The 14,902-nt window shown below is 38.6% G+C and overlaps 1 protein-coding gene across 6 annotated transcripts in view; it reads left to right on the forward strand.

Annotated features, from left to right (window-relative positions):
* TAPT1 (transmembrane anterior posterior transformation 1) overlaps positions 1-14,902 on the forward strand; it is a 96,949-nt gene that overhangs the window by 44,101 nt on the left and 37,946 nt on the right. For all 6 annotated transcript variants that reach the window (XM_084625850.1, XM_084625851.1, XM_084625853.1 and 3 more), the window contains 4 exons: positions 2,430-2,592; positions 8,258-8,393; positions 10,103-10,200; positions 10,493-10,562. In XM_084625850.1, the coding sequence (XP_084481976.1) occupies positions 2,430-2,592; positions 8,258-8,393; positions 10,103-10,200; positions 10,493-10,562 (467 nt within the window). The remainder of the gene's footprint in view (positions 1-2,429; positions 2,593-8,257; positions 8,394-10,102; positions 10,201-10,492; positions 10,563-14,902) is intronic.

The following is a 14,902-nucleotide window of genomic DNA, read 5'->3' on the forward strand; positions in this document are numbered from 1 at the left end:
TGATATATTGCCTCTGTACATCTCCACTATATTCTTTTAAGTACCATAACACAGTGATGAACAATATAGCTTGGTAGGACAAAAACCCAATTGAAGGTTGGCCTCTTGTGTGTCGTAAGAGGGTAGCCTCACTTACAGCTTCACTGCCTGGCTAGAGCCCTGAGAGAGATTGAGTTCTTTGGTCTGTACCAACATCTATGGATGTTCTATGGAGAGTGAGCTAGTGAATGCCCCAAGATTATCCTCATAAACAATAGTAAAGTAAATTGAAACTTCTGTGCAGTGGATTATGGAGAAAACAAATCGTTCTTTTCTTCACTGAAAGGAATCATGGGTTTTTTTTAGATTGTCTATAATTCAAGATTCTAAATAAATATGTAAATAATCAGTTGGAATCAATAAACAATTGTGTGGAGTGTGTGTAAAACACTGCAGAGAGTAGGTGGGCTTCTGATTTTGTCAGTCCAAGGAGAATGTAGAATTTGCCTACTTCTGTTAAGTAAAGTAATCAGAGACAAGATAGGTGAGGGGTATTATCTTTCACTGGACCAACTGTGAAAGATGCTACCTCACCTACCTTGTGTTTCACATGTCCTGGGACCAATGTGGTTTACAATAGTACTGCAAATAAGTAAAGTAATCTGCTGCAATGGAACTGTATACCTTATGTAATTTATGTACACCTAGCCCGACATGTTCGTTGTATTTTTATACCACAATTCTTGCTTTGGAATTGTACTAAAATGTAGAGGGGTTTGTCAACATTTTATATTCTGATAAGGTACCAGTTAAATCTGATTATGGCTCTTCCTTTAATGTATCACTCATAGCATCTCTGCCATATTTTATAATTTCTGCATAGAGTGATTTCATTATGTATGTGTATCTGTCCAGGCATTTTCTCTCTTGCCCATAATTTTTTAATTTCCTTAGGCTGGTAGAAAATAAGGGCTTGTTTACTCTTGCAAATGTACTGAAATAGCTATTCCAGAGTAATTATTCCAGAGTAGTTATTTTGGTATAAGCCCCCATTTACACACTAATTCTTGTATATGAGTGCCTTTTTAATTCACTTTTTCCAGAATGAGTATTCACACAGGGGCTTAGACTAAAATAACTATTCCTAAAACGTAGACAATCCTGAAGATAAAGAAACATTCTCTGTACCCAGCTTCCAGACAGTTGCACGTCTACTACAGCTGGAGCAAAGTTGCCTTATCGTTCTGGGCTCAGCTACTCCTGAATTAATGATCATGTTTTAACACTTGTGAATGCATCAGAAAGTTCTAGTGTAGACAAGAACACAATCATAATAATAATCATTTTAACTGGTCCAAGTTAACTGTAGTGTCCTTGTTTCTACTAGAGCTTTCATTTGTTAGTAAACGTGTTAAAACAATTTTAAATTCAGATGTAGACATACTTATGTACAGTACCTCACAAGATTATGAGGCTTACTTCACTAATGTTTGCCATGTGCTTTTGATATTTGGACTATGGTGCTTTAACCCTTTGACCCAATCTGTAAGAATTTTAAGCGTCCGGCATCCAATTAGTGCTCAGTAGTTGATTATAAGCATTGACAGGTGAGTATCTTCCTTGGAATTTCATTGTGCTAAATATGAAGTGGGCAAGTTGGGATACTTTGTATGGTTTTTGTTAAAGTACATTGAATGGTTGGTAGCCCATACTACTAAGGCAGAAGAATATGCCTGGAAAGTGTTATGCTGTGTACTCTTACATGGGCTATGTGTTTGGGAGCTAACTTGGGCATTTCAGGTTGTGTGCTTTTGAGAAAGTTGCAGAATCTTAGTACTAAAAAGAGATATTGAATAGTATATTAGGGGTTTGTACTCCAACCCGCAGCATCTCATTCAATCCTTGAGGGAGCCATTTAGGGATCTGGGGCAAAAATTGGGGATTGGTCCTGCTTTGAGCAGGGGGTTGGACTAGATGACCTCCTGAGGTCCCTTCCAACCCTGATATTCTATGATTCTATGATCTCATTCTTTGTACTGCAATCTCAGAAGGAGGCTTCATTTCCTTCTCAAAGAGCGAAGCAAGCATGGCTACTTCTGTAAGGGAGAAGATTGAATTGATATGTAAAATGGCCCAGAATGAAAGGTTCATTAAACGCAAATATACCTATGTGCACAAGGCTCTTGTCAAGGTTGGGGGCAAATGAGATTTTATTTGAATTTCTGGGGCCTTGACAGCTAGTAGAGAAGCAATCCTATTCAGGACTGATCTGTAATTTTGTATAATTGTTCCTAGTGCACTGCTTCTTGGTTTTTTAGCTCAGCAGTAAACTCTGTTTCAAATACTATGTATTCTCAGCCAACAGCCTCTCTCAGTGCATATCAGCTAGTGGCATTTGTATTTTGTGGCTGTATAACATATAAAGAATTATTTTGTGCTTTATATTTCAGTGATAGACGTTTACTACAACCTGCTCAGGTATGTGACATTTTCAAGGGAGTTATATTGGTCATCTGCTACTTCATGATGCACTATGTTGACTACTCTATGATGTACCATCTGATAAGAGGACAGTCTGTCATAAAACTCTACATCATCTACAACATGCTGGAGGTAAGGGCATTGACATCAAAAGGAAATGTCAAAGTATGCTTTCTTTCAGGATATCTAATATAATACTGTTATGACTTTTGTACTTTATGACTTTGGTACATCTCTCTAATATAGTAGGTAGAAAGATGTTACACCCCAAGGTGGACTTGAACATATAGCAAAATAGACCTGGACATGAAAATATCTAAAAGAGATGCTTCCATAAAAAAGGGTGCAACAACTTTGTTATACATCTTCTTTCATAAATCTGTTTCTTGTAATGCATCAGAGTTAATTAAGTTAAATAAAAAAAGAGGGAGAGAAAGTGAAAAATAGGAAACTGAGAAGAGAGTTTTGGACTGAAATTTGAAATGCAAGAGTCAGAGACTGATAGTTTGAAAAAAATTATTTGAAATAGGAAGAGCTACTGAGAAGGTTTTGCCCAGTAGTGGCAAAATCCTATGGAAGAACAAAGAAAAGGCAAAAGGTAGATGAAATTTATCTGTTAAATTTTTCTTTTTAGAAATGTGCCTTTTAGTATGCTTAGGCTTTCAACCTCTCTCAGTCCATACCATCAGACAAAAGTCTGAGTATATGGATAGAGTTTCTGCCATGAGTTTAGAGGAGTGTTAGAGAAACAGGGAAGGGAAGGAAGAAAGCAGAGAGAGAGCCTGTGAGGTAGGATAAAGGGAAGTCCTGTAAAAACTAAAAGTATATGTGTAATGGGATTCAAGCACCATGGTGGTGCCTCCTGCTGGCTGTCTTGGGAATTAGCTCTGTGCCCGCTTCAGGTGATGTCTTGCCACTGTCACTCCTGCTCTAGGACCCATGTCTCTCCAAGGACCATGGCATCCTCTTCAGCAACACAGCCCACTGGCTGTGCAACACACCTTGCTCCCCACTTCCAGGGGACCTGCAGTCCGCTGTTCAGCCACTTCCCATAGTGGCTACTGCAGCATATTGTCTGGCCACTTCCTCGTGACCCCAGCATCCTCTTTGCCCTTGCCTCAGGGCTTCTGCCTGCAAACCCCAGCAGTCAGCCGGGGGCGCTCCCCTGGTCCCTGCTTGCAGAACTGCTCTTCCTGGATGCTGGCAGTTCTATCAGCCTTCCAGAGGCACAGTCCTTCCTCCCTGGGCTCCCAGCAGAGAACTGCTCTCCTCTGCCCTGCAGCTCCCTTTTTGTATGGGCTTGTTTGGCCCTGATTGGTTGCGCCTTTCAGCCCTTCTCTGATTGGCTGCCTCCTGCACAACTTCCCTAGGGCTCTATTAACCACTTAGAGCCCAGTGTGGGGCAGGCGCCTCATCACAATCTGTTTTTGTATTATTCATTATAAATATAAAGCTTTTGGACAACTGTGCTTTTACAACTGTGCTTTTCTTATCACTAAAATGTAACAGTAAATAACATTTAAGAAAATGTAATTGGATAAGGCTTGAGTCTGACCTAAGATCTGCGTATCTGTAGCATGTAAATGGCATAATGTGTTTAAGAAGCTACTACAGCCCCTGTTGTTCTGCCAGGATACTATAGTGTTCCTAATAGTCCTTGAATAATTAGTATGATACAGATGTCTAACAAAACTCTGAGGATTGAGATTGGGCCATGGTTTGTCCAAATCTGGAGATTTTGGTTCTAGACATGAATTATTCGCTGCTGCTGTTTGAAAATAATGAATAAGAGGAACATTTCATAACCACACTATTAATACACTTCCTGAAATAAGCGATGTGTGTGAACCACCTTGGATGTGTAGTTATTAAAGCTTTCTTGTCTTGTATGTGATTATTTACTTTTAAATAATCTCGAAATCAAAATGCAAAATTCAGCACTCTGAGGTCATGTGTACTGTGATATTCTAGGGGACATTCATCCATATATCGTTTCTTAATCTCTGACAGTATGAGTGATCATGACTTAGTAAGTAAATCTAAGTATGGTACAATTTATTAATGCTCAAAATCATTTCAGTTTAACTGTTTCAAAACACTGAACAAATACAGTGATGGCTACTTATTACAAATTGTAAAAGGAGACTTCAGTATTTTGCTCAGCAAAGCAGAAGGCGTGTCATCCCCCTCACTGAGTTAACAGGGAGAGAGTTTGAGAGTGGCATTACCTGAATCCAAGCAGAACCAGTAGTGCACTTCCCTGCTCGAGAGTAAGGAAATAGTTTCTGCTGCTCTGAATTCTGTGTTCTGATACTGCTTATAGCTACTGTAGTTAAACAAAGAAAACTCTACTGTAGTTAACAAAGAAAACTCCCTTTAATTTCAGTGGAGAAGGATCCAACTAGAAAGTGTATTGGATTTCCTTGATCTGCCATGAATAACTTCATGCCTAGCAGAGCAGGAAAAGTGATTTCTGCAGGCTTTTTACAAGCCTGAATCACAGCAGAAAACAGAGGGTCCTAGGTCCCACTCAACATGCTTGCTGGGAACATGTTTCTATTTTACCCAAACACAGATCTGCCACTAGCAGTACACCTTTCAGGTTGCCCGTATAGGAATAGAGACTTTTTCATTTTTTTTAAAAAGGCAATAACCAGATTTACATTTGTATCAAAATATACTTACCTCAGATTTCTGATTTTGAAATTTTAATTTGGGGAAATGATTAGGCTGACAAAGATGTTTACAATGATGTTTTCGGCTATCTCTGGGTCAGAGAAAATTGTCCTGCAAATGGATTTGATAGAAATAAAAACTTCCAAATAATGTGCTGAATGCTGCCCCAATAACCAGGCTTAAGGGATGCATTCAGCCCAGTTGGCTTAAAATGACGCTTTTCTTTTTTTAGATTCAGACCCACCGGCTCCTGCTCCTTATGAAGCCCCAGCGTGTGTTATGCTGGTGACACAACATTCACCATGGAACTCTACTGGAGCCTGGAGCCGGCATATAGGGTTTAGGTAAGTCCACTTTAAAAAAATCCCAACAATATTGCGTGGTGGTTCCTTGTTTTATACCCTATGGGATATAAAATATTAAAATGTTAAAAGAAAAAAAAGCCTTTTAAACCCCCCGCAATATTGTGGGTAAAACCAAACTTACCTGACTCCTTAAATATTCTATAGTGGGTGCCACTTCACCAAAGTGCATGATGGGGCATCACACGGAGCTGGAGCTAGGGGTTGTTGACCATCTTCACTGAGAAAAGTAAAAAGCCGAAAACAATGCCATTGTAAATATCCTTTTGAATTAACCTAATTCTTTTCCTAATTTAAAATTTCAAGCTGCTAAATTTGAAATAACTCAGAGCAGGAGATTCTATTGTCATAATGCTGAGAGGGTAGCCAGTTAATACTAAATGCTACTCTTAAGTGTCTTATTTGGGACATTCAGCATTTACTGTACCATTTGCTGTTTTGGTCAAATCTTCACCTTTAAGTTTTTTAGTGGTACTAAATAATGAATGTTGGCTTGAGTTTGTTGAACTTTTCTAATTTCTGTCGAAGTTGCTCTTCAATAACCTCTTAAAATTTGAGTAACAGCTTTATATAAAAAAAAAAGAAGAAAAAGAAAAAAGCACTGAGCCCTGGCTGACTTTACTTTTGTTCTATGAAAAACCTTTTAGTTAATGTGGAACAGTATAGTACTAGCTTGTATATCTTCTTTTCTACTCTGATAGCTTTTACTTGTCTCAAGTTGTCATTTTTAGTTTACAAAAGAACAGCTGAATGAAGCATTAATCTATCTTATGACAGTGTTTGTTTTTATATCACGATCTTATTACTACAGTTTAATAAGGAATGGTAATATATTAGTGTTGTCATATTTATCTGTTTACTTGGTCAGACTCATAAGAGATGGAAAATACTTATTAATTCAGCCAGACATGCTGTCTGAATATAGAATTGTTCTCTAAAGTACATCTTCTAGTACTTTGTTCATTTTAATTTTAAATATCCCAGACTTGTATGTACGTACTGGAGGAAGAGGTTCCATCACTTCTTCTCTGAACTGCCTTCAGTTTGGCAGTATCTCCAGTTGCTGAGAACTAAATTTAATCACCTTGACCTTTCTTGCTGCTGTATTGAATAGCAAACTCTTGTAATTTGCTATACACGATTATTCCTACATTCCTTTCAGAAATATTGCTTTCTGGGTTCTTCCTCCCCTGTTGCGTATATATTTTGGATTGCGTTTCCTCAGATGTTTGCAGTTTTCCAAATCAGTTCCCATGTTACGTTCAGCCCATTTTTCTAATCCCTCTAGATCCCTTTGTATCATTTTTCTGTTCTCTTGGGTATTTGTAATTCCTTTAAATATTATCTGAATTTGTGCCATTTATTCTATGCTCCTGGGCATTAGTAAAGATGTTATACGAACAAACCAAATGCCAATCTTTGCAGTACCCCACTAGACATCTCCTCCTCCCTCTTTCCCGAACTTGATACTTCTCTGTTTATCATTACCTTTTCCTTCATTCTTTTTAAATATTTGGAAAAAATGAGAGACAGGCTGGCTTTGAGGCATGATAGTGAACATGTTGCTTTGTGAAAGAAGTTTGAATTGCAACCTGTCACTAACCACCATAGCTGAAGTTGTTGCCAAGGCCTAGGATTTCATGTCATAAGTACATAAGAATGGCCATACTGGGTCAGGTCCATCTAGCCCAGTATCTTATCTTCTAACAGTGGCTAGAGTGAGATGCTTCAGAGGGGATGAACAGAACAGGGCAATGTCCCTGGTCATCCAGTCTCAGCTTCTGGCAGTTGGAGGTTTAGGGACACTCAGAGCATGGGGTTGCATCTCTGACCACCTTGGCTACTAGCCATTGATGGACCTATCCTCCATTAACTATCTAATTATTTTTGCTCCAGTTATATGTTTGGTCTTCACAACATCCATTGCAACGTGTTTCACAAGTGGACTGTGCAGTCTGTGCAGAAGTACTTCCTTTTGTTTTAAACCTGCTGTGTATTAATTTCATTGGGTAACCACTGATTCTTTTGTTTATGTGAAAGGGTAAATAACATTTCCTTATTCTCTGTCTCCACACCATTTATGATTTTACAGACCCCTATCATATCCCCCCTTACTCAGGTCTTTTCTAAGCTGAATGTTCCCAATCTTTTTAATTTCTCCTTGTATGGCAGTTGTTCCATACCACCTAATTATTTTTGTTGCCCTTCTCTGTAACTTTTCCAATTCTGATCTATCTTTTTAGAGATGGGGCAATCAGAACTGCATGCAGTATTCAAGGCATGGGTGTACCATGGATTTATATAGTGGCATTATGATATTTTCTGTTTTATGTTTCCCAATGTTCTGTTAGCTTTTTAGACTGCCGTGATGTCTCCAAGATCTTCCTTGCGTAGTAACAGCTAATTTAGACCCCATCATTTTGTATGTATAGTTGGGATTATTTTTTCCAATGTGTATTACTTTGCACTTATCAAGTAGGTGTCCAATGCCTGAGTAAGTCCTGCTGAAAGAGAGGTATGGTGGGGGTTAAGGAAGAGTAGACCATTTAGGAATATGAACAAGGCAACTATAACATAGCATTGGGAAAGCTTTGCAGAGGAATGATGTGTCCAAAAAAGGAAAAGAGAAATCATATGAAAAAAATTGAGCCTCTAAGGCCTTTTTTGTGGGTTGAGCTTTAACTATTGCAATGTATTTAAATGAGTTATTTTAATAGGAGAAGCACTGTTTTAAAATATTAAAAGGTCTCTCTCTCTAGGTGGCTGATCGCCTGTTTTCCTCTTTTGGGCAAGATATTTTGGATGCCCTTTATTGGACAGCTACTGAACCTAAGGAGAGAAAAAGAGCTCATATTGGTGTGATTCCTCATTTCTTCATGGCAGTGCTGTATGTGTGTATCCTTCCTTGCTTTTTGTCAATTACTTGCAACAATTTTCTTTAGCTTGTTATACATTAGGTTAAAAAAGTTTCTCAATAAATTAAAATAAGAACGATTTTAAAACAGAATTGTGTAAAATTATTTGAATATGTTTCTGGGCTTGCCTGAAATTACATATTCATGTTCATTTTCAGAATAAGATTTACAGTACTTCATTTTTTTTTAAAAGTAAAGTGAAACGCTTTTAACCTGCCAAGATGTGAGTTAAGGGTTGTATTTCTCATGCAGCAATTGATGATCTTGCTGACACCAAAGTGGAGCAAATGGAAACAAATCCCTGAATTTTTATGTGGGGACTCTGAATGAATATTGGTTGTGCTTAGACTTAAGTATTTTCTCACAAGAGGTTTTTAAAACAGCAATTTTATTATCTTCGGTACAGCATAATTGCCCTCCTAATTTGAAAAAAATATGATAACTCTTTAACAATTATTTTTGCTTCCTTCCTACAGCTGTAGGTTTTATTTTCTAGTTTGTCACTAGATTAAATACACTCACATACTGTATTTCTCCTGATATTGCTCTGTGCAGCCTTGCAACACAGTGTTGTTCTTTAACTGGGGAGGTTGGCTTGAGGTGCCCTTGAGAGAAGCTTGTCTGTCAATCTTCTTGACTTCCAAATTGGGTTATAGAAGCAAGAAACTTCATATGGCTGAAATTCATGTCTTCTTTATGGTATTATTAGATTTAAATTTCTTACTGCTTCGGCTATTTCACCAGCCTGCTTTTGTGACAGCTCTTCTGGTGACCTTGTTTTCTCTGTGGCTGACAAGATGTGGTGTCCCTAACCTAGATCAACAAGAGGTACAGAAACCAGCAGCAGTAGTGATAGGTCCAGAATTAATACATGCCAGTTACAGTGTGCAATGCAGTCGTTACACACTCAGTCTCCATCTTCTCAAGTACTTTCAGGCTATATTGACATTTCTCTTACGTGATGACATTGGGCTCTTTCAAAACAGGAAACCTTGATGCAGCCTGGAACATGATCTGCAAAAGAATGCTGTTTCTATCAGAGTAGAATGAGCTGCCTAGTAGAGGACTTCAGTGCCTTAACTTAATACTATGTGGTTAATGTTGTAAAACAGTGTGGTACATTACAAGCATGCTGTGGAAATATAAGCAGTTCTGAAACTCACAGGTTTGAGTGTAAGAAATTGCAGTAATTTAAAGGAGTACTAGTGGCACCTTAGAGACTAACCAATTTATTTGAGCATAAGCTTTCGTGAGCTACAGCTCACTTGATGATGAAGTGAGCTGTAGCTTACGAAAGCTTATGCTCAAATAAATTGGTTAGTCTCTAAGGTGCCACTAGTACTCCTTTTCTTTTTGCGAATACAGACTAACACGGCTGTTACTCTGAAACCTGCAGTAATTTAGAATCTTGTTACACTGCTCATGTAAAAAAGCATATCAACACAATGATGAAATCCTGGCCCCATTGAAGTCAATGAGAATTTTACCTCCACAAGTACACTATACCTACTAATCTACTCCACTAATTAATTTTTCAGTGATGCATGAGATATTTTTGTATTCTCTATTAATTTTGAGGACAAAATAAGATTTGTGTGAATTTTTTTCAAAGTTTTGGATGATGCTAATATAATACAGTACAGAAATGTGCTTTTCAAATGTCATTTTCTTTAACACTGCTATTTTCAGTCTTGCATGCCATTCTTATAATGGTCCAAGCAACAACACTTAATGTAGCCTTCAACTCCCACAACAAGTCACTGCTTACCATCATGATGTCTAATAATGTAAGTATGAAGTAAATTTGATTTTTACCTCTGAGTAATAAGCAAATGCTCATAAATGAAAGAGATGAACAAGTGACACAGTGCATTTTAGCATCATTGTTCCACAGGACAAATTTTTAATGTTTAGAGAGTAGTATAACTTCATAATTTATTCAGATGCTATGTTTAGGATAGCTGAGGGTATATATAAAATTAAGTGTTTGATCATCTTTGGCTTTCAATTAAAAAAAAAATTAACATTCCATAGTACATGGATAATCTGTAATGAAGCTAACTGTGTTTAAAATTACAGTTCGTTGAAATAAAAGGAAGTGTTTTCAAGAAGTTTGAGAAGAACAATCTTTTTCAAATGTCAAACAGTGGTATGTATATTTGCATGGGTCAGAAAAATATTACTAATTCAAAATGTGTTTTTATTTCAAGTACAGTCTTCCATTATGTTTATGGTATTGACATAACAGGTATTATCTTGAAGTAGACGTTGAGCACTCTGTATTTCTGTTAACGTAGAACTGAGTTCTAGATCTCCTCATTACTGCTTTGTTTAATAAGACTAAACCAAGAATTCAGTTTTAGGAACATTGTATTTGCACAAATAACTGTTTGCATTTTAGTACCTAAATACAGTAACTCCTCACTTAACATTGTAGTTCTGTTCCTGAAAAATGCGACTTCAAGCGAATCCAATTTCCCCATAAGAATTAATTTAAATAGGTGGGGGATTACGTTCCAGGAAAACTTTTTTGGCCAGACAAAAGGCATTATATACATTTTAAACAAGCAATTTAATACAGGTATAAGTTTTAAAGAAACAATTTAATACTACAATCTTCATTGCTTACTATGAAGCTTGGTTGAGGTGGTGGAGTCAGAGAGTGGAAGAGGGTGGATTGTCCCCCTGCACCTCTTGCTGTTCTTGCAAGTACAGGCACCGACTTTGCTGGGGGCGGGGGAGGCTCAACCCTCAGCCTGTCCACTCAATCCCTTACCGCAACCGCCTACCCTTAACCCAGCTCTTCTCCCCCCCAACTCCTCCCCCTTTACTCCGCACGCTGCATCCTTGCTCCTCCCTCCTGCCTCCTGAACGCCGCAAACCAGTTGATTGCTGGGGGCAGGAGGCGGGGGGAGCGGGGAAGATGCTCATCTGTGGGGTCTGCCAGCGTGCGGGAGGCATTGGGGGAGGGGAGCGTAGGGGAGCTGATGGGGGTAGGGGGGCTGCCAACCATGGACAAAGCACAGCTTTAGACAAGTATGTTGTGTAATGGAGCAGGGACGTAAGATCGAAACAACGTTAAGCAAGAGGACGTTAAGTGGGGAGTTACTGTATGCCAGGAATCTGTCTATGCATTGGCTAATGTCTATTTAAATACACTCTCAAAATTCACACATTTAACCTACTCAAACACCATTTAAGATTATTGCCAAATTCAGAAACCTGTTGTACACTACAACATTATTAAATACCACTTAATATATGTCTTGTTAGCAAGTATCCTGGCATCTTTGCTATGTTAGCGATCATTGGAGCTTATGTGCATATCACTATCATGTTTTATTCTGGTAAGCAAACAATGTAGTGAAATAAATGTACTTAGAGAGTATGTTATGACAGAATCATGGTAGTTTTTAGTGTCAGTAGTGTCAGTAGATCTGCACATTAGATAAAATTAAGACCACAAGAGGCTTAGGTCTTGTCTGTGGTACATAAGTCCATCCTTGAGGGATGTAAATTGTAGTGCACGCTAGTATGTTGTTCACCAATTGGCCTGTGTGAACCCTGCTAACACACACTAAAAGTTTCCTGCTGGATGTTAATGTAGTCCTGTTTCAAATGCTCACTAGAGAATTTTTAGTGTAAGCCAGTAAGGTCAACTCAGGACAGTTAGTACATGACATGCTAGTGTACACTAATTTACACCCCGCTAGTGCAAACTAACACACTGTATAGACAAGCCTTTAGAGAACACAAACTGTGCGTCTGGTGCTTATGATTACGTTGCTGAATTTATTGAAATTTGGAAACTCTCTAGATTAGAAAGATTGTCCCAGGAAGAGAAGTCTCAACTATCCTTTGACTTAAGTACTTTTGTCATAATATTTCAGGTGGCCAGTAGAAATTTTCGTATTAATTTCAGTACCTAGTTAGGAAAAATATTTTTTTGACGCTTTGAGACATAGTATGATGTTGAAGTGAAGTGGTGTTAAGGGGCTATTTATTCCTGGTATCTCCTCATACAGATGCAGTGCATTAACCTTAGAAAAAAGAATCCTTTGTTTATCAGTTCTTCATTACATGCATATGTGATAGGCAAGAGTTAATATTAAAAATTACATATGAATGCACACAATCACGCATGAAATAAAAAGCTTTAATTTTCTTTGATACTCTCTCAACTTTTAAATGAAGAAGATACTTTCCTTTAAATCAGGCTTTAGTAAAGAAATGAAACCAATGATTAACTGTAAAACTCTACCTAAAATGGATCATTTGAAGTGTTCCGAGAGTTAGATTTTAGCAAACTGTTTCATCATTTGAATATCTGACTTGTGTATGTGAGACACTAAGATCACAGCTCTGTCACAGTCTTCACTTCTGGAGGGGAATATATCTAGTGCAGTTGATTGGGCTCTTAGGTCTGCCAATTACTTGCTTTTTGACTCTGAACAAGATGATTTGTGTCTGCTTCAGTGAGTTTATCCCTATGGAAAATCAGTGTGATACTACTTCAGTGAATGTTGAGAGAATTATTGTTTTCATGGTGCCTTTAACTTCTTGGATAAGAGGTGATGAGTAAACATAGTAGAATAATAAAACAATAAATTTAAATAATTCTCCTATTACATTAATCTTGTCTTTTTTTATTGGAAGTCTGTGAAAGCCAAAAAATTGATACTCTTCACCCATGTCAGAAAGAACTCTTATCCAGTACTAGTCATGATAATTTCTGGTGACCACGTTTAAATATCAACCTTAAAGAATGAAATGTGTAATTAAAATCTGCTTAGTGCGACTCTTTGTGCCAGTAAAACTGGATTGCTGGGGAATGTTCGCAAAGTGAACATAAAAACGGGTCTGAGTAAGGCCAAAACAAATTGTCTCTTAAGCTTGAGTGAATACTTAGAAAATATTTGCAATATTCACCCAGCTCAGTTTTTGTTTGGGACCCTGAAAATCATAAGACCAATCATGGTTCTTAAGTTAGTTGAGTTCTACTTAAAATAGGTAGAGGTTGTGTTTATCAACCGTTTCTCATTTATTTCTTCTATTTTATTGTTGGGCACTGTTAGCAATGATCTGTAATGGCAATGTCAAGTTTTGCTCCTAGCCATGGGACGAAGTGAGGCCATGCATTATGCCAGATGGGTATAGAAACAGATGAGTGCATGCAAGAGTGCACAAAACAAGTGAGTTTATTCTCTTCAAATGGATAGATAACTTTTCCTGAAATGATTCACAGAACACTCATGAATCACCACATATTGTATGCCTAAAAAGAGAAAATAAGTTTTCTAAGCTTTCCATGTGTGTTTAGAATTTCAGATGTAGAGTAATACTTTTCTAACAGTATAGACAGCACTAAATTAAGCACTGCAATTTGCAATTACTGTCTGGCAAATCAATTTGTAAGATTGTTCGTATATTTGGTATTAGCCCCTTTCCACTTGTGATTTGATAGCTTCAATTGCATGCAGTGACTTTGCAAATGGGTCAAATCCATGTATTTATGGAATTCAGGGGGTAGTAAATGAGAGGAAAGTATATCTATTTAAAAAAAAAATGCTTCAATCTTGGTGAAAGCCCACCATGCTGGCTTCCTTTATACTTTTAAATCTGCCTTATCTTTATTTCAAGCTGTGCTCTATGCAGCTAAACTATTTTTTTCACCAAGAAACCAATTACATCTCTTGTGGTGAAGAGTTTGTGTGAACCATAAAATTCTTTCCTTCAATCTGTTGATTTTCCTTTTTTTTCCGTATTGTTAAATCTCTTCTCTCTGATTTGCCCATAGTTTAGCTCTGCAAACTTCCCCCCCTCCACTTCCTGCACCCATCGCTCCTCAGCTGCATGGGGAGGGATCCCTGTACAGGGAGCTGCACCCCCCATTTACCAATCCCCAGGCATCCAGACCCCCTCACACCCAGACCCTTCCGCCAAGTCTCATCCCCCCCACTATCGGAACCCCACCTTGATGAGCACTAGTCCTGCACCCAGATCCCCACCCCATCGAGCCCCAACCAGCTACACCTGGATCTCTGTCCCACTCCCACATCATCTGAGCCCCCCACACCCCAGTGCCAAGCTCTATATCCCCCCATACTCAGCCCCCCTGTTGAGCCCCAGCAACCTTCACCTGCAGAGTCCCATTACCATTACACCCAGAAGCCCCCAACAAGCTTCTGTGAATCCAGATCGCACCCGGATCCCCCACTGAGCTGCCTACAGCCAGATTGCCCCACGCTTGGATCCTGCCTTGCTTGGATCCGGCCCACACAGAGGGGCAGGGCCTAGGGTGTTTCTGGGCGAGGCTCACGCCTTGTGCTGTGTCAGAGTTGGGTGCAGCCTCCCTGCTGAATTTGTCGCGTTGGAGGAGCTGCATAGTGATCTCCCACTTCTGCGTAGTCAGTGGCCTGTGCTCCCACTGCCATGCTGGAATCTCCACATTTATTTGACAAATAAAATTTGCAGAATTTTGCGATAGTG

The sequence above is a fragment of the Lepidochelys olivacea genome (genome assembly GCF_965140295.1).
Source record: "Lepidochelys olivacea isolate rLepOli2 genome assembly, chromosome: 4".
NCBI classification, from domain to species: Eukaryota; Metazoa; Chordata; order Testudines; family Cheloniidae; genus Lepidochelys; species Lepidochelys olivacea.